We start from the raw sequence: 26,662 nt of genomic DNA, 5'->3' as shown, positions 1-26,662 counted from the left end.
GACTGAACATTGAGTTCAATAACTTCAGAGCATGACTGGCCTTTTTTTCTATTTTTCTATTTATTATTTTATTTTATTTTTTAACCATGTGCCTGTTTTTCATGTAGACAGAGCTGCTCATTATTCTGCCATTAACACTCTCTCTGAACTAATGCTTTGTCTTTCACCACAAGCATTAACACTCTCTTTGCCTTTGTCCCAGGACAGCTTTGTTATTTAATCTCTCCTGCCCTCTGCCCTATCACACACCTTCCCTTTCTTTCTCTTCCTTATCATTCCGCGCACCCCCCCCCCCCCCACCCCCCTCTCCCCTTCATTGGCTTAAAACCTAATTCTTTGCTACCCTTTGCCAGTTCTGATGAAAGGTCACTGACCTGAAACATTAACTCTGCTTGTCTCTGCACAGGTGCTGCCAGACCTGCTGAGTATTTCCAGCACTTTCTGTTTTTATAACCCACATAGCTACCCTTTCCGGCAGTACTCACTGGATAGTGATCAGGAACAGGAGTTCTATCTACTTCATCTGCACTCCAATGCTATTATTTCATAGAATTTCACAGCACAGAGGAGGCCATTTGGTCCATCGCAGCTATGCCAGCCCACTTAAAGGGATATCCACTTTGTTCCATTTCCGTCCCCTTTAAAATGTTTCTTTGCCAAATATTTATATTTATATGTTTAAGTGTTTAGCTTTTTTTCATAAGCTATTGTTCTGGACTCTGCCCTCACTGCTGTTTCTGATGGGCCACTCCACATCCAAACAACCCAGTGTGCAAAAATAAAATCTATCCTTTCTCACCAATCTTTGGAGGATGAAATTCAAGCCTCCCAGTTACAGCAGCACAAACCAGAAGGACTTTTTCCTCCTGGGTTTGCTTTATCAAAACCTCTCATATGTCCGCATCTCCTGCCGGCCTGGGAGTTGAACGTGGGAGTTTCCAGGGTGGACTAGTTGAGTTTCATGCTGGCCAAATATATTTACAAGAGGATGACTTTATGTCGCATCTCTCACAAACACAGCACGTCCTAAAGCTTTCTCACAGCCATTGAAGCACTTCTTAAAAATTGTAGGAACCACAGCTGCCAACCTACACACAGCAAGGATTCACAAATAGCTTTCGACCAGATTATCTGTTTGTTCAGGACAAATATTGGGCAGGATACCTGGAGGAACACCCTGCTCTTTCACACATAGTGTTTTTTACATCAGTTTCATTTACCATCTGAAGGACAGTGTAATGTTGCTCTCACTCCCGGCAGTGGATATCAGAGTAGCTTTTAGTGCTGGAGTGGGGTTTGAACCCACAGCTTCTCCTGAGTCATAGAGAAAACTGCTACCCACCGAACCACATAGCTCCAGCTCCATTTGCCCACTGAGCTGTTTTGTGACTGTATTGGTAGAATCCTACAGCATAGAAGGAGGGCACTCGGCCCATCGTGTCCCTGACAGTACTTTGAAATACCTATCCAAATCACTTCCTCTTCCTCTCCCCACTTTTTATAAGTCTGAAAGCATTCTGCAAATCAGAAGGGGGGAGAAAAAAAACAATCATGTATTTGAACAAAGCTCTTGGAACCCATCTGTTCTGGGTGGTAACCTGGGTTACTATCTGATCCCTGACTTTGTAAGTCTGCTCTGCGGTTGAGTGCCAGGACTTGACGTGCCATTCATTCAGGTGTCCAAGGCTACATTCCCCAAACTCCCCAATCAGCGCAGAGCCCAGGGGCGGGCAGAATCCAATCCAACCCAATTGGGAAACGTGGGGCTTTTCAACCAGCAAGCGTTCAAATCTGTCCGTCATGATGCAACGCAAAAAAAAAAGGGCAACAGCCGCTTTGATGACTAAACCAGGAGGTGTGCAGAAGTAAGAAAAGGGAGCTGAGATTCAACAGCAGTCGCTGCCCTCACACTCATGTCAGTTTCACATCTACGGGAAATCGACCTGACTTCAGTCAAGTGCTTTCATACGTTTATTTATATATGTGTGACCAGACATGACTCTTGTACTTAAAGCGTAGCAGATGACTGTGCGTCTGGATATAAGAGATTGTTCCACACTTGCTATGAAGTCAAGATTATTGAACACGTTCCGCTGCTACATAGAATCGAATCATTAGTTTGCTAAGTTTTATTTGACTTTTTATTTTTTTTTTACTGGTTCTGCCCATCTTCTCAACCGGTCTGAAACTGGAAAACTTCGACTTTGACTGAGGACTTCCGCAATCAAAAGTGAGAGTGGGACCCAGAAAGCAGAAGGCTTGTTGAAGTGGAAGTGAAAGAGAGACAAAGAGAAATCCTTTGAATTTGCCGTTGCTCTTTTCTTTTTGTTCCCTCTTCCTCCTCCCGTTCTTCCTCGATGGCTTTTCTGCTGAAGAAGAAGAAGTTTAAGTTTCTAGTCAGCCTGACCCTGGAGGAACTCTCAGCCGTGCCATTCGTTAATGGCATCCTCTTCTGTAAGATCCGCCTCCTGCACGGTGGGACCTTCAACGACCTGTCGTCCAGGTAAACAGATTCGATTGTCCTTCCTTCCCTCTCTCTCCCTCTCTTTTTAAAAAAAAATCATTTATTTTGTGCGTTTGTGCTTTCCTGTAGTTGAAAATTTGGATCGACCCAATTAAAATAAGCACATTTGCATTTATATAGCGCCGTTCTCAACCTCAGGTCGTCCCAGCGTGTTTTTGCAGACAATGAAGTACGTTTTGAGGAGTGGGCACTGTTGTAGAGACCGTGGCTGCCAATTTGCACACAGCAAGCTCCCACACACACAGCAATGTGGTAATGACCAGATAATCTTGTGGGGTTTTTTTTTGTTGAGAGATATATATTGGCCCAGGACACTGGAGAGAACTCCCCTCCCTTTTTCTTCCAAATAGTGAATTTTGGGGGCCTGAGGGCAGGGAATTGGAGCTCAGGTTGAAGATCAGGCCTGCTTGTGTTGACTGGCGGGGCAGGTTCAAGGGGCCGACGGGCCTGCTCTCTTATGTAGTGTCGCGGGATCTTTTATATCAATCCACCTGAGGGGGCAGACGGGGTCTCATTTAATGTCTCGTCCGAAAGACGGCACCTCCAATAGTGCTGCACTCTGTTAATACCGCATTGCGGAGTGTCAGCCTGGATTTTGTGCTCAAGTCCCGGACTCAAACCCTAAACCTTCTGACTCGGGCCAGAGTCTTACCAACAAGCCGTGGCTAACACCTGTAATGATAACCATTATCCAAAAGCTCGCTTCCTCTTTTTTGTTTATTCATTCGTGGGTCGTGGCCGTCACTGGCCAGGCCAGCATTTATTGCCCATCCCTAATTTCCCTTGAGAAGGTGGTGGTGAGCTGCCTTCTTGAACCGCTGCAGTCCTTGGGGTGTAGGCACACCTACAGTGCTGTTAGGAAGCGAGCTGTTTGTCACACTTTGTGCTTACCTTTTCCCATTATAATTCCTTGGGCCCACATTCACAATGGGAAATGTCTATGTAAACAGGTCACGCTGCAATTGTGCCCTCCCGCCTGTAGATTCTACATCTCCGAGATCCTCAGTCTCGACGTCAGAGGAACACTTGGGCTCTGAGCGACACTACTTCTCTCTGCTTCCCAAATTGCCTCAAGTGTTGCTATTTAACTATAAACTAATATCAAATAAAACTGGATTACACAAAATATTGTTTTAAAATGGGGACTGAATTACATCTCCAGCTTTGGTTTGATTATGCCCACCATCTAACCACATTTTGCCTGAAGACTACATTTGGTAATGGCCACAGGAGATTGACTTGTAGTAAATAATAATCCTGTCCAGATAGCACCTTGTCAGGCTCAGAGATGTCTCAGTGTTTCCTACAGTGATTGACTGTTATATATTGACAGTATCCACTCCGTACAGGTGTACGGTCCCAAAAACAATGATGGGCCATTGACCCCTGACTCTTCTTCGCCCCGCCATTGGTGGACATGCCTGCAGTTGCCAAGGCTTCAAACTCTGGGATTCCCTCCCTAAACCTCTCCACCTCTCAACGTCCCTTGTATTCCTTTATGACACAACTTAAAACCGACCTCTTTGTTCGAGCTTTTGATCATCGACTGTAATGTGTAGCTTGGTGTCAAATTTTGCCCGATTATGCTCTTGTGAAGTGTCTTGGGACATTAAAGACTCCATATAAATGCAAGTAGTTCATAGAATCATAGAACGTTTAAGGCACAGAAAGAGGCCACTTCACCCATTGTGTCTGTGTCGGCTGAAAAACAATCCACCCAGCCTAATCTCACCTTCCAGCATTTGGTCCGTAGCCCTGCAGCTTATGGCACTTGAGGTGCATATCCAGGCTTCTTTCGAATGAGTTGAGTGTCTCTGCCTCAACTACCCTTTCAGGCAGTGAGTTCCAGACCATCACCATCCTCTGGGTGAAAAACATTTTCCTCATCTCTCCTCTAATCTTTCTACCAATCACTTTAAATCTATGCCCCCTCGTCACTGACCTCTCTGCTAAGGTGAATAGTCCCTTCACCTCCACTCTATCCAGACCCCTCAAAGGTTGTATACATTTCAATCAGATCTCCCCTCAGCCTTCTCTGTTCCAAGGAGAACAACCCCAGCCTATCCAATCTTTGCTCATAGCTGCATTTTCCAGTCCCGGCAACATCCTCGTAAATCTCTTCTCTACCCTCTCTAGTGCAATTACATCCTTTCTGTAATGAGGTGACCAAAACTGCACACAGTGCTCAAGTTGTGGCCTAACCAATGAGTTTTACAGTTCCAGCATAACCTCCCTGTTCTTGTATTCTAGACCTCGCCTAATAAAGGAAAGGATTCCATATGCTTTATTAACCACCTTATCGACCGATCCTGCTACCTTCAGGGATCTGTGGATATTCATTCCAAGGTCCCTCACTTCCTCTACACCTCTCAGTATTTTCCCATTAATTGTGTATTCATTTACCTTGTTTGACCTCCCCAAATGCATCACCTTGACCTTGTTGTTTTTAGATGGTATTTTAGAGAGGAATGTTGTCCAGGACATGGGCAGATTTACCCGCTCTCCAATACTGTAACGGATCCTACAAGTACAGGTGAATAGGGCCTCATTTTAAGGCTTCATGTGGAGGAGAGCAACTCTGAAAGTTACACACTCCCTCAGAATCAATGAGGGGAGCAGAATCTAGCATAGCTTTGATAAAGGAAGAAAAATATTAGAAAGGGTTTGGAGATCGTGAATAGCTCCTTCAGTGAGCCAGCACAGGTGTGATGGGCTGAATGGTTTCCTGTGTTCTAAAAACAAGAAAGGCGTGCATTTATATAGCACCTATCATGAGCTCAGGACATCTCAAAGCTCTTTGCAATCACTGAAGCACTTTTTGAAATGCATTACCTGTTGTCAGGCAGGAGTTGCGAGAGTCAATTTGCGCACAGCAAGCTCCCACAAACTGCAATGTGATTAAAGCAGATTATCCGGTCTTTTGTGATGTTGATAGAGGAATAAAATTTGGGCAGCACACCAGAGCGAGCTGCCCCGCTCTAGGTTATGTGCCCTTGTTCTGGTCGCTACCAGTCCCACTGCTAACCTCCCCTCCCCCACGCCTCACACCCCACCAGAGGATATATGGTAGGTAGAATGAAACTATCAACTCCTTTTAATCATCTGAAAAACCTCAGTTAGATCACCCCTTAAATCAGCCAACCAAAGTATTACCATTCCTCAACAATTGTCAAATTTGCCTTTGAACTGTTCGAGGTGTGGGGGAAAGAGAGGGACCAGGTAGAGGATTCCTTAATACCATTTATTTCTCAACTACCATCATCAAAACAGATTATCTGGTCATTTCACATTGTGGGAGCTTGCTGTGCATAAATTGGCTGCTGCATTCCCTACATTACAACAGTGAGCGTACTTCAAAAATAATTTACAGTCTGTAAAGTGCTTTGGGATGTCCAGAGGTCGTGACAGGCGTTATATAAATTCTTTTTTCTTGGTTCAAACGAAACAGAGCACTAAAAGGTCCCAGGTCCAATCTACAGTCTGTTGTGAGTTAGCCTCAGGACCCTTGGGTTAGACAAATTGCAACTTCTGATCTCTGTCCAGTGATCCCACCCAACCCCAGTATTTGCTGGAAAGTTTGCATCTGTGGATGTCGGGTGAAGACAGGTTCTTGGCTGGCTGTGATGCTTTTTATGGTCGATCAGCCCACTGACACCCTCAATTCTAAGAGCATACATTACGAATGGACATAAGAAGGAGGTAACGAAGGGACCCTCCCGGAGAGCAATAAACTCCTGTTTAAAGTTCTATAAATAGGATGGTGAATGACGTGGTCAATCGGCCAATATGGATCTGCACAGGCAGTGCCAGCTGAACTCTTGCCCATCTGGATGTTTGCAGTCACTGGAGTCGGGCACAGAGTGCCTGGTGCAATAGATTCCTTGAAAGACCGTGGTCGCCATGGTGATGTGGCAGTGGTAGTTCAGAGAAGGAGAGTAAAGGTACCATCACCAAGGAAACTGTTGCTGTTCCGATCTTGGGAACACTGCATCATGGAGCGATGTGGATCTGTGGCTGCAATTCCTGACTCGGTCAATTCCTGATTCCAGCGCTGAATCTCAGTTCAGTAGACTGTGAGTGAAGCCTTAGAGACACAAGGGTCTGTAGGGCCCTTGATGGACAATAGGTGATGGGATACGAACATACGAACGTACGAATGAGGAGCAGGAGTAGACCATTCGGCCCTTCGAGCCTGCTCTGCCATTCAATAAGTTCATGGCTGAACTGATTACTCCACATTTCCACCTACCCCTGATAAGCCTCCCTTGCTCATCAAGAATCGATCTACCTCTGCCTTAAAAATATTCACAGACTCTGCTTCCAACGCCTTTTGAGGAAGGGAATTCCAAAGACTCACGACTTTCTGAGAGAAAAAGATTTCTCCTCATCTCTGTCTTAAATGGGTGACCCCTTATGTTTAAACCTAGTTCTAGATTCTACCACAAGGGGAAACATCCTTTCCACATCCACCCTGTCAAGATCCCTCAGGATCTTAAATAAAAACAAGAAATGCTGGAAATACTCAGTAGGTCTGGCAGCATCTGTGGAGAGAGAAGCAGAGTTAACGTTTCGGGTCAGTGACCCTTCCTCGGAACAGCCGCAAGTACAAACATGAAAAAAAAAACAGTGGGTAAGCAAACCGAACAAACTAAGAAGAAATAAAATAAAATAAACACAAAAAAATATAAAAAAAGGAAAAAGAAAAAATAACTAAAAATTAAAGTAAAATGGGGGACCCATCATGCTCTGAAGTGATTGAACTCAATGTTCAGTCCGGCAGGCTGTAGTGTGCCTAATCGGTAAATGAGATGCTGTTCCTCGAGCTTGCGTTGATGTGCACTGGAACACTGCAGCAATCCCAGGACAGAGATGTGAGCATGAGAGCAGGGGGGAGTGTTGAAATGGCAAGCAACCGGAAGCTCGGGGTCCTGCTTGTGGACTGAGCGGAGGGGACCACATTGTGAGCAGCGAATACAGTATACTACATTGATAGAAGTACAAGTAAATCGCTGCTTCACCGAAAAGGAGTGTTTGGGGCCTGGGATAGTGAGGAGAGAGGAGGTAAATGGGCAGGTAATTTTATTTTATTTCATCTTAGTTTGTTCAGTTTGCTTAGCCACTGTTTTTTTTTTCATGTTTGTACTTGTGGCTGTCCAATTTTCAGTCCATTAACACCCTATCTGTACTAATGCTTGGTCTTTCAACACACCATTAACATATTGTTTGCCTTTGCTCCATGACCTTCTGGTCAGCTATTCTGTGACCTTGTCCTATCTACACCTTCTCCTTTGTTATCGCTTGCCCCACCCCCGCTTTACTTGCTTATAACATTTTACATTTCTAATATTTGCCAGTTCTGAAGAAGGGTCACTGACCTGAAACGTTAACTCTGCTTCTCTCTCCACAGATGCTGCCAGACCTGCTGAGTATTTCCAGCATTTCTTGTTTTTATTTCAGATTTCCAGCATCCGCAGTATTTTGCTTTTATTCCCTCAGGATCTTGTATGTTTCAATCAAGTCACCTCTTACTCTTCTAAATTCCAGTGGATACAAGCCTAGCCTGTCCAGTCTTTCCTCATAAGAAAGGCCACCCATTCCAGGTATTAGTCTAGTAAACCTTCTCTGTACTGCCTCCAATGCATTTACATCCTTCTTTAAATAAGGAGACCAGTACTGTACACAGTACTCCAGATGTGATCTCACCAATGCCCTGTATAGCTGAAGCATGAGCTCTACTTTTGTATTCAATTCCCCTCACGATAAACAATAACATTCTATTAGCTTTCCTAATTATGTGCTGAACACCCAAATCCTGCTGCATCTCGGAGCTCTGCAATTTCTCACCATTTAGAGAATATGCTTCTTTTTTATTCTTCCTGCCAAAGTGGACAATTTCCCACCTTCCCACATTATGCTCCATTTGCCAGGTCTTTGTCCACTCACTTAACCTATCTATATCCCTTTTTAGCCCCCTTATGTCCTCTTCACTAGTTACTTTCCTACCTATCTTTGTGTCATCAGCAAATTTAGCAACCATACCTTCGGTCCCTTCATTTAAGTCATTTCTATAAATCGTAAAAAGTTGAGACCTCAGCACAGATCCCTGTGGCACACCGCTCGTTACATCTTGCCAACCAGAAAAAGACGCATTCGTGCCTACTCTCTGTTTCATGTTAGCTAGCCAATCTTCTATCCATGCCAATACGTTGCCCCCTACACCATGAACTTTTATTTTCTGCAATAACCTTTGATGTGGCACCTTATCAAATGCCTTTTGGAAATCTAAGTATAATATATCCACCGGTTTCTGTTTGTCTACAGCACATGTAATTCCCTCAAAGAACTCCAATAAATTGGTTAAACATGATTTCCCTTTGACAAAACCATGCTGACTCTGCCTGATTACCTTGAACTTTTCTAAATCCCCTACTATAACGTCTTTAATAATAGCTTCTAACATTTTCCCTAAGACAGATGCTAACTGGCCTGTAGTTTCCTGCTTATTGTCTCCCTCCCTTTTTGAATAAAGGCGTTACGTTGGCTATTTTCCAATCTAACGGAGCCTTCCCCGAATGTAGGGAATTTTGGAAAATTGAAACTAACGCATCAACAATCTCACTAGCCACTTCTTTTAACACCCTAGGATGAAGTCCATTAGGACCCAGGAACTTGTCAGCCCGCAGCTCCAACAATTTGTTCAGTACCACTTCCCTGGTGATTGTCATTTTCTTGAGTTCCGCCCTCCCTTCCATTTCCTGACTTACAGCTATTTCTGAGATGTTACTTGTATCCTCAATAGTGAAGACCGATGCAAAATATCTGTTCAATTCATCTGCCACCTCCTTATTATCCTTTATTAATTCCCCAGACTCACTTTCTATCGGACCAATGCTCACTTTGTTAACTCTTTTCTTTTTTAAATATCTAGGGAAACTCTTACTATCTGTATTTATATTTCTAGCTAGCTTTCTCTTGTATTCTAATTTTAACTTCCTTATAGTCATTCTTTGCTGTTTTTTATATTCTGTCTAATCTCCTGTCCTTCCTTCCATCTTTGCACAATTATAGGTTTTTCTTTAAGTTTGATACTATCTTTAACTGTTTCAGTTAACCATGTATGGCGGGCCCTAACCTTGGAATTTTTCTTTCTCGTTGAAATGTATCTATTCTGTATATTCTGAAATATCCCCTTAAATGTTTGCCACTGCATCTCTATTGATTTACCTCTTAACCTGATTTGCCAGTTCACTTCAGCCACCTCTGCTTTCATGCCCTTATTTAAGTTTAATATACTAGTTTTGGACCCACTCTTCTCTCCCTCAAACTGAATGCAAAATTCAAACATATTATGATCACTGCTACCTAGGGGCACCTTAACTACGAGATCATTAATTAATCCTATCTTGTTGCACAATATCAGGTCTAGTATAGCCTGCTCTCTGGTTTGCTCCAGGACATATTATTCCAGAAATTATCCTGAAAACATTCTATGTACTCCTCATCTAGGCTACCTCTGCCCACCTGATTTTTCCAGTCTATATGTAGGTTAAAATCCCCCATAATTATCGCTGTACTTTTCTGACAAGCTGCCATTATTTCTTCCTTTATACCCCGTTCTACAACGTGGTTAATGTTAGGTGGCCTGTACACCACTCCCACAAGTTACTTCTTGCCTTTCTGATTTCTCATCGCTACCCAAACTGCTTCTACATCCTGGTCTCCTGAACTTAGGTCATCCCTCTCTATGGCTCTAATACCATCATTAATTAACAGAGCTACCCCTCCACCTTTTCCTAGCTTCCTGTCCTTCTAAATACCATGTACCCTTCAATATTCAGGTCCCAATCCATGTCATCCTGCAGCCATGTCTCTGTAATTGCTATCAAATGGTACTTATTTCTACTTGCGCTCTCAGTTCATCTGTTTTGTTTCAAATGCTACGTGTATTTAGATACAGAGCCTTTAGCACAAAACCTAGCTTGACACTCTCAGTGGACTACTGAGGGGGAGTGCTGCACTGTCAGAGGTGCTGTCTTTGGGATGAGACATTGAACTGCGGCTGCAATGGTTCTCTCTGGGTGAGCATAAAAGATCCCAGGGCACTATTTTGAAGACGAGCAGCGGAATTCTTCCCGAACCAAATTTATCCCTCAAAAAACAAATTATCTGGTCATTAGCATTGCTGTTCGTGGGATCTTGCTGTGCATAAATTGTCTGCCGTGCTTCCTACGTTACAGCAGTGACTACAGTTCAAAAAGTATCTCATGGGCTGAAAGCAGCATTGGAACGTTCTGTGGTTGCGAAAGGTTGCTGCATGAACACGAGTTCCTTCTTGTATGCTCACACCTATGACTCCTCTATTCGGCACCATCAGGGCATCGAGCAGAGTACGGAGTGACAGGGTTAAAAAGGAACAGTGAAATCTGCTGGTGTGTTTATTGGTGCAATAAAAAGCTAATGCAAATGCCAACATTGGAAGAGGCCCTTTCTCCCGCTGGTGCAAAGTCTTGGTGCACCACACCTTGTCCAGTTAATGTCGCGTATAAGAATGCCACATTCAATAACTGGGAGACTTTGGCCCCATGATAACAACTGAACATCCATTGATTATGATTGCGAAATCTCTTCGGGATGTCCTGCCCACACATGCAGTTGTTATCCATGAACTCTGCCACTATGTGCCCTACCCTAGGTGGAGACTATGACAGGGTAGGGCAGCCCAGAACCAATCCTGCCCTCCCTTCCAAAGTCTACAGGATGGGCGGTGGGGTAATTTTAATTTAATTCGTTGGAGTGGAAATCCCACAGGATTGGGTGGAATGCCAGTCCTAGACCCCCACCCAATATTACCCTCCGTCCACTTCAATAGGAGTCTGCCCTCTCGGGTGAATGTCAAAGATCCCCGGGAACTGTTCCAAGAACAGCAGCCGAGTTGTCCCAATATCTATTCCTAAACCAATGCCTCAAACAGATTATCTGATCTTTTCCTACTTTACAACAGTGACTACACTTCAGAAAGTACTTCATTGGCTGCAAAGTGCTTTAAGGTGTCCGGCGGTGGTGAAAGGTGCTATAGAAATGCAAGTTCTTTCTTCTTGTTGTTGACTAATTGGGCAGTGGTTGCCTGAGACCTGGTTTTTGTCCAGGCTCTGTGCTGGATCCTTGGCACTCCGTGACCCCTCCATTCTGATAAGCAACGCCCTTCTCATTTCCTGTCAAAACAATTTCTCCTTTGCAAAGGTCTGACCCAGGGGACAGCAAGCAATTAAGGCAGCAAATGGTATGTTGGCCTTTATTATAAGGGGATTTGAGTACGGGAGTAAAGATGTCTTACTGCGACTATATAGAGCCTTGATGAGACCACACCTGGAATATTGTGTGCAGTTTAGGTCTCCTTACCCAAGGAAAGATAATACTCGCCATAGAGGGAGTGCAACAAAGGTTCACCAGACTGATCCCTGGGATGGAGGGATTGTCCTAAGAGGAAAGATTAAATTAGGTGATCTCATTCAAATATATAAAATTCGTACATGGCTCGACAGGGTAGATGCAGGAAGGATATTTCCCCTGGTTGTGGAATCTGGAACCTGGGAACATAGTCTCAGAATAAGACTGAGGTGAGGAGGGATCTCTTTCACTCAGAGGGCGGCAAATCTTTGGAATTCTCTGTGGAGGCTCAGTCATTGAGTATGTTGAAGACTGAGCGCAATAGATGTTTACATATTTAAAAACATCAAGGGATACGGGGATAGCACAGGAAAATGGTGTTGATGTGGAAGATCAGGCTTGATCTCATTGAATGGCGGAGTGGGCTCGAAGGGCTGAATGGCCTCCTCCTCCTCCTATTTTCTATGTTCTTTCACTTATCATGTTGCTCTGTCGCACTGACGTCAATGATACACCTATCAGGAGAGGATGAACAGTCTGGGTCTCTTTTTTCACTTGAAAAGGGAAGGCTGAAGGGGGGGTGCCCTAATAGAGTTCTTTAAAATTTTGAATACAGTGGATACAGAGAAAATGTTTCCACTTGTGGAGAAGAGCAAAATTAGAGGCCGTCAATATAAGATAGCAAAAAATCCGATCGGGAATTCAGAAGAAACTTCATGACCCAGAGAGGGGTGAGAATGTGGAACTCACTACCACAGGGAGCGATTGAGGCGAATGGTATAGATTCATTTAATGGGATGCCCGACAAGTATATGAGCGGGAAGGAAATAGAAGGGGATGCTGACAGAGTTAGATGGGGAAGGATGGGAGGAGGCTTGAGTGGATCCCAAATGCGGGCATTCACTTGTTGCGCTGAATGGCCGATTTCTGTGCTGTTTATTCCATTTAATTCTCCATAAAGCTGCATCGACTGCAGAAAATGGGCAGCAGGTTAATGGCCCTTAGTGAAAAATAGAAAATTAACATAAAATATCTTACTTTCACCATTTTGTTTCAGTATAAATTCCAAGTTTAATCTCTGTTTTCGCTGTATTCAAATCTTCATCCCTTTAGGCTTAGATTTGCTGATGAAATAATAGTATCTGAAACACCACAGTCACAGAGGGGGGAAAGGACAGTGTCTGACCCACTGTCCCACCCAGTCACAGAGGGGGGAAAGGACAGTGTCTGACCCACTGTCCCACCCAGTCACAGAGGGGGAAAGGACAGTGTCTGACCCACTGCCCCACCCAGTCCCAGAGGGGGAAAGGACAGTGTCTGACCCACTGTCCCACCCAGTCCCAGAGGGGGAAAGGACAGTGTCTGACCCACTGTCCCACCCAGTCCCAGAGGGGGAAAGGACAGTGTCTGACCCACTGTCCCACCCAGTCCCAGAGGGGGGAAAGGACAGTGTCTGACCCACTGTCCCACCCAGTCCCAGAGGGGGAAAGGACAGTGTCTGACCCACTGTCCCACCCAGTCCCAGAGGGGGAAAGGACAGTGTCTGACCCACTGTCCCACCCAGTCACAGAGGGGGAAAGGACAGTGTCTGACCCACTGTCCCACCCAGTCACAGAGGGGGAAAGGACAGTGTCTGACCCACTGTCCCACCCAGTCCCAGAGGGGGGAAAGGACAGTGTCTGACCCACTGTCCCACCCAGTCCCAGAGGGTGGAAAGGACAGTGTCTGACCCACTGTCCCACCCAGTCCCAGAGGGGGAAAGGACAGTGTCTGACCCACTGTCCCACCCAGTCCCAGAGGGGGGAAAGGACAGTGTCTGACCCACTGTCCCACCCAGTCCCAGAGGGGGGAAAGGACAGTGTCTGACCCACTGTCCCACCCAGTCCCAGAGGGGGGAAAGGACAGTGTCTGACCCACTGTCCCACCCAGTCCCAGAGGGGGGAAAGGACAGTGTCTGACCCACTGTCCCACCCAGTCCCAGAGGGGGGAAAGGACAGTGTCTGACCCACTGTCCCACCCAGTCCCAGAGGGGGGAAAGGACAGTGTCTGACCCACTGCCCCACCCAGTCCCAGAGGGGGGAAAGGACAGTGTCTGACCCACTGTCCCACCCAGTCCCAGAGGGGGGAAGAACACTGTCTGACCCACTGCACCGCCCAGTCCCAGAGGGGGAAAGGACAGTGTCTGACCCACTGCCTCGCCCAGTCCCAGAGGGGGAAAAGGACAGTGTCTGACCCACTGCCCCACCCTGTCCCAGAGGGGGAAAGGACCGTGTCTGACCCACTGCACTGCCCAGTCCCAGAGGGGGAAAGGACAATGTTTGACCCACTGCCCCGCCCTGACCCAGAGGGGGAAAGGACAGTGTCTGACCCACTGCCGCACCCAGTCCCAGAGGGGGAAAGGACAGTGTCTGACCCACTGCCGCACCCAGTCCCAGTGGGGGAAAGGACAGTGTCTGACCCACTGCCGCACCCAGTCCCAATGGGGGAAAGGACAGTGTCTGACCCACTGCCCCACCCAGTCCCAGAGGGGGAAAGGACAGTGTCTGACCCACTGCACCACCCAGTCCCAGAGGGGGAAAGGACAGTGTCTGACCCACTGCCGCACCCAGTCCCAGAGGGAGAAAGGACAGTGTCTGACCCACTGCCCCACACAGTCCCAGAGGGGGAAAGGACAGTGTCTGACCCACTGTCCCACCCAGTCCCAGAGGGGGAAAGGACAGTGTCTGACCCACTGCCGCACCCAGTCCCAGAGGGAGAAAGGACAGTGTCTGACCCACTGCATCACCCAGTCCCAGAGGGGGAAAGGACAGTGTCTGACCCACTGCATCACCCAGTCCCAGAGGGGGAAAGGACAGTGTCTGACCCACTGCATCACCCAGTCCCAGAGGGGGAAAGGACAGAGTCTGACCCACTGCATCACCCAGTCCCAGAGGGGGAAAAGGACAGTGTCTGACCCACTGTCCCACCCAGTCCCAGAGGGGGAAAGGACAGTGTCTGACCCACTGTCCCACCCAGTCCCAGAGGGGGAAAGGACAGTATCTGACCCACTGCCCCACCCAGTCCCAGAGGGGGAAAGGACAGAGTCTGACCCACTGCATCACCCAGTCCCAGAGGGGGAAAAGGACAGTGTCTGACCCACTGCCCCACCCAGTCCCAGAGGGGGAAAGGACAGTGTCTGACCCACTGCCCCACCCAGTCCCAGAGGGGGAAAGGACAGAGTCTGACCCACTGCCCCACCCAGTCCCAGAGGGGGAAAGGACAGAGTCTGACCCACTGCCGCACCCAGTCCCAGAGGGAGAAAGGACAGTGTCTGACCCACTGCATCAGCCAGTCCCAGAGGGGGAAAGGACAGTGTCTGACCCACTGCATCACCCAGTCCCAGAGGGGGAAAGGACAGAGTCTGACCCACTGCATCACCCAGTCCCAGAGGGCGAAAAGGACAGTGTCTGACCCACTGCCCACCCAGTCCCAGAGGGGGAAAGGACAGTGTCTGACCCACTGCCCCACCCAGTCCCAGAGGGGGAAAGGACAGTGTCTGACCCACTGCCCCACCCAGTCCCAGAGGGGGAAAGGACAGAGTCTGACCCACTGCCCCACCCAGTCCCAGAGGGGGAAAGGACAGAGACTGACCCACTGCCGCACCCAGTCCCAGAGGGAGAAAGGACAGTGTCTGACCCACTGCATCACCCAGTCCCAGAGGGGGAAAGGACAGTGTCTGACCCACTGTCCCACCCAGTCCCAGAGGGGGAAAGGACAGAGTCTGACCCACTGCATCACCCAGTCCCAGAGGGGGAAAGGACAGTGTCTGACCCACTGCCCCACCCAGTCCCAGAGGGGGAAAAGGACAGTGTCTGACCCACTGTGTGGCTCCATTCTGGACAAATTCCCATGCTGTTAAGCAGCTGGAACAGAGTTAATTCCAGGAATTACTGTGAATCTCTTGCACATGTTGCAGTAACAAATGGTCTTTGGCAGTGTTGGACTGGAGGGTGAGGTTGAGCTGGTAAACAAGGAGGTGGGTGGGTCTGGGCAAACACACAGCAGCTAAGGTAATAAGAGATGGAATTAGTGGATCAGTTTAACTGCTTTCATAATCGTTTTGTCACGAGGGTTAAGAATTTCCAAGGTAATAAGCTGTTTGGCCCAAGGTTTAAACTTGTTTTTTTCTGTCTTGGCCGGTCTCTCGTCTGCCGGCAGGGTCCTGTTGCCGTTGCTTACTGCTTCCACCCGCGCTGTTTGACCTTCGCTCCCTGACCTAGCTGCCCTTTTTATTAGTGGATGGAAGCCTGGATACTGGCGGGGGAAACCCAGCTGTCGGGGGTGGGGGCAGGTCTGCAGCGATTCCCTCGGTGCCGGGGGTGGGGGAAAGCAGATCTAATCGGGGGGCGGGGGGTGGGTGGTGGTCAGGATCCTGCAAGAGGCAGCCCAGCAAGGGCAAGCAGTGAGTAAAACGAAAAGAAAGACTCCTATTTAAACATCGCCTTTCACCACCTTGGAATGTGGCAAACACCTCACATTTACGCATTTTCTTTTGTGTGTGTGTAGTCACTGCTGCAATGTAGGCAAATACAGCAGCCAGTTTGCACACAGGAAGGTCACTGTTAAGGATTAACTGTTAGCCAACCTCCTTCCTCCTCCTCTTCACATGCTGTCCTTTGAGTAATCACGAGACATTTGATGCTGGAGTAGACGAGACAGGCTTTATTCAGGTACAGCACAGGTGATCGATCTGTATGATACGCAGAGAGTGGCTTTCATTTCCGGTACCTTCCATGCCCTCCAAAGCTTCATTATTTTGCCTAGATCCAAGGTACCTGTCACAGATAAGCCCCCATGATGTATCTGCTCCTGAATCCTTTGAAAAGTCTATTCGCGTGAACAGTCGTGCTTGCTTACTTCAAAGGTACTTTTCTCAGCCAAGTCTTCCTGACCTATCTTTCCCAAATCCTTTTGAGGAGCAAGCTTTATTAAATGCCATCTTTCTGGGCTATGGTTAACGGATCGCTCTACCTATGTCGATTGAACTAGCCGTGAACGTTGTCACTCATTGTCAATTGCATTCCAGCCACTTATTTCCTCCCACAAGCATTTCTTGTGGGTAATGCTCGGGTGTCAAAAGCAGACGACCAGTCACGGCAGGGCAGTGCTCCCTCGGTACTGCACTGGGAGTGTCAGCCTAGATTTTGGACTCGCGTCTCTGGAGCAGGACCCCAACCCACCAGCCTCTGACTCAGAGGCCAGTGCACTGAGGAGCCTAAGAATATAGATCCTGTTCTTCAGAAATGCCTCAAATGACTTCACCTGCAATTACTTTGAAGTGCAGTGAACGATGCTTTACTTGGCAAACGCAACCAAAGGGATAACGCTGCCTATCAACTTACCCACATACGGGCACAGAGGTGGGGCAAAATACCGACGAACGTAATAAAACCGATGTACCAAGTGCTTGCCAGGTCTGTGTCACTTTGTTGGGGGGGGGGGAGGGGGGAGGATGCGAGAAACTTGCAAATGTTTTGTGGTACAACCGTATTTCATTGCCAGGTATTTCTTATTTGCATGAACTTGCACCAAGTCCCGATATACACCGAGCAGGAATTGAAACCCAGTCCCCGCCCTAATCAACAGCTGCAAAGCAAATAATGGGAAATGGCTTCCAATGTTTTAAAAAAAAATCAAATCAATGCAAATTTTTTTTTTATTGACCAATCTTTTCCTCATTCTGGCACCAACTGAACTGTATAAAGCTCAGATCAAATTTCTTGCGTAATAAACTCGTGCAAAGGAAAATTGGAGAGCCATTTCCTGATAAGTCATGTCGCTTTTTACACACTACGCACCTCGAGAAGCTTTTCTGCGCTAATCATAGAATCTTACAGTGCAAAAGGAGGCCATTCTGTCCATCATACCCTTGCCAGCTCTTTGAAAGGAGCTGTCCGCTTAGTCCCACTCGCCTGCAAATTTCTCCTTTTCAAGGATTAGTCCAATTCCCTTTTGAACGTTTCTATTGAATCTGCTTCCACCGCCCTTTCAGGCAGTGAGTTCCACATCATGACAACACGCGGACAAATATTTTTACTCATTTCCCGTCCGGTTCTTTTGCCAGTTTTGCCTTAAATCAGTGTCCTCTGGTTACTGACCCTCCTGCCACTGGAAACTGTTTCTCCTTATTTAACTCGATCAAAATCCTTCATAATTCTGAGCACAAAATACGAGTCATTGTTTAAAAAAAAAATAATTGAAGTATCCAATAATTTGATTTGAGCAATTTCAAATAAGGCAAACACATGAGGGAATTTGCCCTTTGAAATCTGAATTGTCAGCTGATCTGAATCAGGCAAGTTTGGATTAAGATATTGCACGCATAAATTTTAAAAATAAAAACAAAAGGTTCTCAAGGTGTGGGTGTTGCTGGCAAGGTCAGCATTCACTACCCATCCCCCCCCCCCCGGTTACAACTGAATGGTTTGCTGGACCAGTTCAGAGGGCAACTATGCATCAGTCAGGTTGGTGCGGGACTGGAGTCACATAGAGGACAGGCCAGCAGGTTTCGGACTGAGGGAACCAGTTGGGGTTTTTATGACAATCTGAGCTTCGTGGTCACTGCTACTGACACCAGCTTTTCTATTTCCAGACGTTTTAATGATTCAAATTCTCAAACTGCTCACGGTGAGCTTTGAAAATAGTTCTAGGAGGACAAGCCTCTGAATTACTGGGTCACTACTCTACCAGTGCGCTGGGCCCTCCTTTTTATCAATGTTATACAGTTGTTTCAAAATGTTTTTTTTTTGCTCGGTACTTTTTCTGCTTCTATTTCCTCCTGTGATATTGAAATAAGAACATAAGAAATAGGAGCAACAGTAGGCCATTCAGTCCCTCAAGCCTGCTCTGCTATTCATTAAGATCATGCTTGATCTGATCTTGGCCTCAATGTTTTCCTGCCTATTCCCCACATAGTTCAAAAATCTGTCTAACTCGGCCTAGAAAATATTCAGTAACTCCGCCTCCACTGCTCTCTGAGGAAGAAAATTCCAAAGGTTAACAGCCTTCTGAGAGAAGAAATTCCTCCTCATCTCCATCTTTAAAGGGCGATCCCTTATTTTGAAACTGTGCCCCCCCTAGTTCCAAATTCCCCCATGAGAGGAAACATCCTCTCAGCATCCGCCCTGTCAAGCCCCCTCAATCTATATGTTTCAATAAGATCACCTCTCATTCTTCTAAACTCCAGTGAGTACAGGCCCAACCTGCTCAACCTTTCATCATAAGCCAACCTCTTCATCCCAGGAATCAGCCTAGTGAACCTTCCCTGAACTCCGTCCAATAAAAGCATATCCCTCCTTAAGTAAGGAGGCCAAAACTGTACACATTACTCAACGTGTGGTCTCAGCCACACTCTGTACAGTTGTAGCCAAGACTTCCTTCCTTTTGTGCTCCATTCCCTTTGCAATTAAAGGCCAACATTCCATTTGCCTTCCCAATTATTTGCTGTACCTGCATGTTAACCTTTGGTGATTCATGTACGAAGACACCCAGATCCCTCTGTACCGCAGCATTCTGCAGTCTCTTTCCATTTAAGTAAAAATCTGCTTTTCTATTCTTTCCACCAAAGTGGAAAGTATTTTCTCACATGATAATCTGCTAAAATTTTGCCCACTCGCTTAACCTATCTGTATCCCTTTGCAGACCCTTTGTGTCCTCCTCACAACTTGCTTTCCTACCTATCTCTGTATTGTCAGCAAATCTGTCTATAATACACTCGGTTCCTTCATCCAAGTCATTAATATAAATTGTAAATAGTTAAGGCCCCAGCACTGACCCCTGTGACACCCGCTATTTACAGTTTGCCAACTCGACAATGCCCCATTTGTAAACTGCGGACATATTTCCCTCTCCTTTCAGGCAAGACGTTAAACTGTGGCCAATGTCTGCCTGCTCGGGTTGGATGTAAGGATCCCACGTCCACTATTTCGAAGAAGAGCAGCCGGGAGGCGGGGGGGGTGGGATTTCTCCCCCCTGTATTCCTGCCAATATTTATATAGAAATATACAGCACAGGAACAGGCCCTTTAAACCCAACTAGTCTGCGCTGATGTTTATACTCCACACGTGTCTCCACCTATGCCATCTGCCTCATCTCAGCCTCTGCACTCAACCAACATTACTAAAAGCAGATTATCCAGTCATTATCATGTTGCTGCTTGTGGGATCTTTCTGTGTGTGGAATTGACGCCTGCATTTCTCTACATTACAGCAGTGACTGGACTTCCAAAGAAGGCACTCCATTGGCTGTAAAGAGCTTTGGGACGTACAAGGGGCAGTATAAATGCAAGCCTTTCTTATGCCACTGATCCATGTGTCTTGCAAAGATTGCACAGTGCCTGTGGGAGGGAGGGGTGGGGGGGGGGGCGGTGTGGGTGGCTTCTGTTCGGGTGCTGGTGGTTGTATTTTGACGGGTTTCACTTCCCTTCACTTTTAGGGAGGAGGTGCAGCAAAACTGCGTGCGTTGGAAGAAGAAATCGCGCTTCATGTGCAAGATGAGCGCCAGCCCAGTCACCGGGGTCCTGGATCCCAGCATCTGTCGCGTGTCCGTCCGCAAGGTTTGTGCAGCTGACGCTTTCAGTAATCTACATTTTACAAAGTATTTACAACACAGAAGCAGGCCACTGTGCCCCACAGGTCCATGCTAGTGTTTACACTCCACGCGAGTCTGCTCCTACCCCTCTTCATCTAACCCTATCTGCATATCCTTCTACTCATTTCTTCCTCGTGGGTTTATCTAGCTTCCCCTTAAATGCATTTATACTATGCACCTCCTTGTGATAGTGAGTGCCACATTCTCACCACTCTCTGGGTAAAGAGAATTCCCTTTTGAATTTATTATTGACTATCTTATATTTATGACCCCTAGTTCTGGTCTTGTTCACAAGTGGGAAACACCTTCTCTACATCTGCGTTAGTAAACCCTTTCATAATCTTCAAGATCTCCTATTGGATCACCCCTCGCTTGCCCCAGTCTGCTCAATTTTTCCTGTTCGGTATAACCTCTCAGTTCAGCATTTATTCAAAGAAATCTTTTTTTTGCACAGCCTCCAGTGCCTTTTGTACCCTTTTTATAACATGGAGACCAGGACTGCGCGCAGTAACTCAGAGTGTGGTCTAAGCAGGGTTCGATGCAAGTTTAACATAACTTCCCTGCTTCTCAATCCCATCCGTCTAGGAGTGAACTCCAGTGCTTTGCTTACTTTTGTTTTTTGAGGCCTTATTAACTTGCGTCACTATTTTTAGGTCTCTGTGCATCTGTAACCCATAATCTCGACCCCATTTAGACACGAATTTTGCAAGGAGTAAGTGGCCTCCTTATTCTTCCTACCAAATGTATTGCCTCACACCTATCCATATTTTATGAAGGGTTTTGATAGATTAAATAAGGAGAAACTGTTTCCACTGGCAGGAGGCATGACTGCAATACGGTTTCTACTTCATTCAAAATAGCTTGATTCAAGTCATCTGGTAATTCACGTTTTAGGATCTATATTTCCCTCAGCGCTGTGTTATCTGAAATTGCTTAATTCAAATGGTTGGATACTTTTTCCATTTGCCTTCAAAATCATGAATGCATTTTGATGGCGAAGGTAAGGAGAAATTGTTTCCACTGGTGGGAGGGTCGCTGACTTGAGGAAATAGGTTTAAGATAATTGGCAAAAGAAACGGGAGAAGACGAGGTGAATTTTTTTTTTAAAGACAGCAAGTCGTTATAATCTGAGATGCGCTGCCTGAAAGGGCAGTGGAAGCAGATTCAATAGTAACTTCCAGCAACAATTTGTATTTATGTAGCGCCTTTAACCGAATAAACATCCCACAGGAGTGCTATGAAGAAATTTGACATTGGGCCACATGAGACGATATTAGGGCAGATGGCCAAAAGCTTGGTGAAAGAGGCAGGTTTTAATGAGCGTCTTGAAGAAGGAAAGAGAGTCGAGAGGCAGACAGGTTCAGGGAGGGAATTCCAGAGCTTAGGGCCTTGGCAGATGAAGATGCAGCAACCAATGGTGGAACAATTAAAGCCGGGGATGCATAGGGAGGCCAGAATTAGTGGACCGCAGGTATCTTGGAGGGTTGTGAGGCTGGTGGAGTTAACAGAAATAGGTAGGAGCAAGGCCATGGAGGGATTTGAAAACAAGGATGAGAATTTTGAAATTGAGTCGTTGTTTAACTGGGAGCCAGGATATTCTAATCCAGGAAGCCATTTGGTGGAGCAAAGAACTGGAGCCAACCTGTACGCAATTATATATTTACAGAGTTATACATTACAAGCGTACAGCACCTAACCCAACAGCCACAGTTTTAGTCTGCTCTATTTAACGGGGGCTCAAGTGAATGCCCAGTTAATGTCCACCACCTGCATATAATTAAACACAATGAGCACAACACAAGGGTGATGGGTGAATGGGACTTGGTGTGAGAAAGGACACAGGTAGCAGAGTTTTGGATGAGATCAAATTTACAGCAGACAAAATGTGCGGGCGGCCGGGAGTGCATTGGAATAGTCAAGTCTACAGGTCACAAAGGTGTGGATGAAGGTTTCAGCAGCAGATAAGCTGAGGTAGAGTTGGGTGATGTTATGATTTGGAAATAGGCAGTCTTTGTGGTGACACGACTGTGTGGTTAGAAGCTTATCTTGGGGTCAAAAATGATCCCAGGGATGTGAACAGTCTGTTTCAGCCTCAGACAGTCGCCAGCGAGAGGGTTGGAGTCGGTAGCTAGGGAATGAAGCTCGCAGCGGAGATTGATGACAATTTTGCTTCTGTCTTCCCACTAATTAAATATTATTTATTAAATATAATTAATATTTTAGAAGGGAATAGGTAAAGACTTGAAAAGGAAACATTTTGCAGGGCTAATGGGAAAAGAGCAGGGGTGTGGGATAATTTGGAAAGCTCTTTCTAAGAGCTGACACAGGCACGATGGGCCAAATGGCCTCTTTCTGTGCTGTATGACTCTGTGGGCCAGTTTTAATCACTCACTTACTCCGAGTTAAAATCGGGCCCATAAAGCCTGATAACCTCTGTCCCTCCCTCTCTTCTGCCTCTTTTCCACTCACTCTTGCTCAACCTTTCCACTTTGAAGTGAACTTCTCTTGAGCTGGAGAGACCAGGTAGGCCCCAGGTTCAATCCCCGGCCTCTGCTGACCTTGTTGATCTCAGCCAGGTGGAGATAAAGCTCGGGCCTCAGCGCCCCCTGAGGCAGGGAAGGGAAAGATGATCCAGGGCTCCAGCCTGTGGCCTCACTGGAGTGACACTTGTTGGAATGCGGGTACAATTCTGGAACAACCCCGATTTTAATCGTTCCACCATTGGCGGCCAGGCCTTCAGCTGCTGAGACCCTAAACTCTGGAATTCCCTCCCTAAACCTCTCCTCCTCTCTCTCTCTCTCTCTCTCTTACTTCAAGATGCTCTTTAAAACCTACCTCTTTGACCATGCATTAGGTGACCTGTCTGAATATCTCCTTATGTGGCTCAATGTCAAACTTTTGTTTGTTAATCGCTCCTGTGAAGCGGCTTGAGATGGTTCACCACATTAAAGGCGCTATATAAATGCAAGTTGCTATTGTTGGTTGGTGGTAGGCGCATTGCTGCCTGTGGTCGAATAATCTAATTGGATTAAGTGTCCACGTCAGACTCTTGGAGGGTGTGCGAGAAATGGTACTCTGTAGGCCATACCTAGAGCGGGAGGGGAAATACAGGGGATCAGGATTGGCTGGGAGCAACGCCGCTGCAGTACTTTGCCCTGTCCTCGGGAAGCAGGATGGAAATGTGCTGGGAGAAGGGAAGGCTACTGTTTGAGTGGACCTGTTGATATCAAGGTGCCCTCTGGCTGCTCAGCTGTTGCTAAGTAGGTTTGGTATTTAACTTTGCAAGCATCGCAGTCTGTCAATGAGCTGCTGAAACAATGCACTGCAAATGCCAAGAATGTGAAATGAAAATAAAGTGCGACTCCCAGCGCAGCCGAGGCCAGAACTGCACCTTGTTGGGAAGTGAGGTTTTAACACACAACACAGGAAGGGGATGGCTGGGGGGGAGAGAACAGGTCGAATCAGGAATGCTGAATCGTGTCACAGAGAGAGATGGTTTGTAATCTGGTCCCCTTACTTTTGATGGGGACAGTGTAGAGGGAGCTTTACTCTGCATCTAACCCTGATTTCTACCCCAGGCCCCTTTTATGTCGAGGGGGCCTTTGTTCCTCAGTCCCCCTTTATATACATATTTTTAAAATAACTTTATTAAAAACAGATAAATAAACAAAAACTCAAATTAAAATGCCATTCTCGGCGTCGACGATGCACTCCAGTCCCTGCGGTGCCCACCGGTCGCGGAAGGCCTCAAGCGTGCCGGCGGACACCGCATGCTCCTTCTCCAGGGACACCCGGGCGCGAACGTAACCGCGGAAGAGGGGCAGGCGATCGGGGAGGACGGATCCCCCTGACGGCCCGCAGCCTGGACCTGTGAATTGCCACCTTGGCCAAGCCCAGGAGCAGACCGACGAGGAGATCGTCCTCCCGGCCCACACCCCTCCGCACCGCGTGCCCAAAGATCAGGAGCATGGGACTGAAGTGCAGCCAGAACGTGAGGAGCAGCCCCTTCAAATACTCAGAGGGGCTGCAACCTCGCACACTCTGTATATACATGGAACACGGACTCGTCCAGGCCGCAGAAAGTACAGGCGGCCTGGGAGTCCATGAACCTACTTAAAAGTCTATTGCATGAGACTGCCCTGTGCAACACCCTCCACCCCAGGTCCCTGATGTAAAGGGGGAAGACTCCCGCGTAGAGAGACCTCCATCGGGGTTTCCCCTCGCCGCCAGATGGCAACACGGACCACAGGGTGTGTCTGGCCGGCTGACACGGGCGAGGAAGTGGAGAGTGTGCAGGAGCAGCCCGTACAGGAAACCCCTCCGCACGGATTGGAATGGCACGGAGGGCATTTCCGAGAGGCGGCTCGGGTTGTGCGGGACCGGCTCCCGAGGAGGGTTTCGGGGCCTGGTCCGATGAGCAGTTCCGGCCGAGCCGGGGTCAGCTCGGCCGGGAGCGCTTTGCTCTCCCGAGCCCCCTCGCCACCCGCAGTGAGGGGCTTCCCGGGGGCTTCGGCTACTCCTCTGCCCGCCGGTCCGTCCCCGGAGTCGGCCGCCCGGACAGCCGAGGCGCTCTCCTCTGCCAGCGGGGGAGCATCCTGACTGGAGGCGACCATGTTCCAGACTCGGAATAGATCCTGGTAAAAGCCAGACAACTCCCTCAGAGAGGCGCGGCTAACGGACTCCACCGGGAGCTGCGTGTCATCTTGAAGGCAGTGACACTGGTGGAAAAAATACGTCACCAGCATACACCATCTGGGAGGACGCTCGACGTACAGGTATCTCTGCAGGGTCCGAAGACGGAGAGTCGCAGCCTGGGTGCGGCTGCCCTCCTCGATCGGGAGACTTAGGACCGCGGCAGAGACCCAGTGTTTCTTCTTGCCCCAGAAGAAATCGACGAGTTTCTTCTGGATCTTGGTGGCAAATACAGGGGGCGGGGCCAAAGTGACCAACCGGTACCACAGCATGGAGGCCACCAGTTGGTTTATGACCAGCGCTCGGCCCCTGTAGGAAAACACTCGGAGCAGTCCTGTCCAGCGTCCCAGCCGAGTGGTGACTTTCGCCTCCAACTCCTGCCAATTTGCCAGCCAGCCTTCCTCAGCGGGGCTAAGGTGAACTCCCAGATAGAGGAGGTGCGTGGTGCACCACGCAAAAGGTGTCAACTCCTCCGGCAGGGAGTCCACCCGCAACTGACTGACCAGGAGTCCGGAACATTTCACCCAATTGATCCTCGCCGAGGACGCGGCAGAAAAGGTCTGCTGGCAGTCGTGCATCCTCCGCAAGTCAACGGGATCTGTGACTGCGAGGAGTACGTCGTCGGCGTAAGCCGAGAGGACAACCCGCATGGCCGGCTCGCGCAGAGCCAATCCCGTCAACTCCTGTGAAGCAGGCAAAGGAATGGCTCCACGCAGATGGTGTCCAATTGGCCGGACATGGGGCATCCCTGACGCACTCCTCTCCCAAAGCAAAGGGACGCCGTCAAGGACCCGTTAACCTTGACTAGACACTGCAGCGGTGTATAAAAGTCGGACGCGGGCCACAAAATGCGGCCCGAGTCCGAAAACTCGCAGAGTCCCGAAAACGTATTCGTGATCCACCCTGTCGAGCGCCTTCTCCTGATCGAGGGAGACAAAGGCGATCGACTGACCAGTCCTCTGGGAAAGATGGATCAGGTCCCGGACCAGGTGGATGTTGTCCTGGATGGACCGGCCCGGGACCGTGTAGGACTGGTCGGGGTGGATCATGTGGGCCAGCACGGAGCCCAGGCGGGTAGACATAGCCCGGGCAAAGATCTTATAATCCGTGCTGAGGAGGGAGACCGGACGCCAGTTTTTAAGCAGGCGGAGATCGCCCCTCTTCGGCAGCAGGACGATGACTGCCCTGCGCCACGAGAGGGGCATCTCCCCGGTTGCCAGGCTTTCCCCAGGACCCGCGCGTAATCGTCCCCCAGGACGTCCCAGAACGCCCTGAGGAACTCCACGGTCAACCCGTCCAGCCCTGGGGATTTGCCCCTCGAGAGCTGGTGGAGGGCCCCGCTAAAGTGAGCGGAGCCTCCAGTCTTTCGGCGCCATCTGAGCTGACTTGCAGCAGGTCCTCCTACAAAACTCTGCGCGCGTCCTCGCTGGA

At 48.0% G+C, this 26,662-nt stretch overlaps 1 protein-coding gene across 1 annotated transcript in view; it reads left to right on the top strand.

The window, feature by feature from the left end:
* Positions 1 to 1,767: 1,767 nt before the first annotated feature.
* The window catches only part of LOC137346141 (early estrogen-induced gene 1 protein-like), a 45,622-nt gene continuing 20,727 nt past the window's right edge, over positions 1,768 to 26,662 (top strand). Inside the window, exons 1-2 of the mRNA XM_068009466.1 lie at positions 1,768 to 2,503; positions 20,384 to 20,504. Coding sequence (XP_067865567.1) covers positions 2,358 to 2,503; positions 20,384 to 20,504 — 267 coding nt within the window. The 5' untranslated portion in view covers positions 1,768 to 2,357. The remainder of the gene's footprint in view (positions 2,504 to 20,383; positions 20,505 to 26,662) is intronic.

This window comes from Heterodontus francisci, chromosome 29 (genome assembly GCF_036365525.1).
Source record: "Heterodontus francisci isolate sHetFra1 chromosome 29, sHetFra1.hap1, whole genome shotgun sequence".
In the NCBI taxonomy this organism is placed as follows: domain Eukaryota; kingdom Metazoa; phylum Chordata; class Chondrichthyes; order Heterodontiformes; family Heterodontidae; genus Heterodontus; species Heterodontus francisci.
Note: the sequence above shows the minus strand (reverse complement) of the source record. Positions and strands in the feature narration are given on the sequence as shown.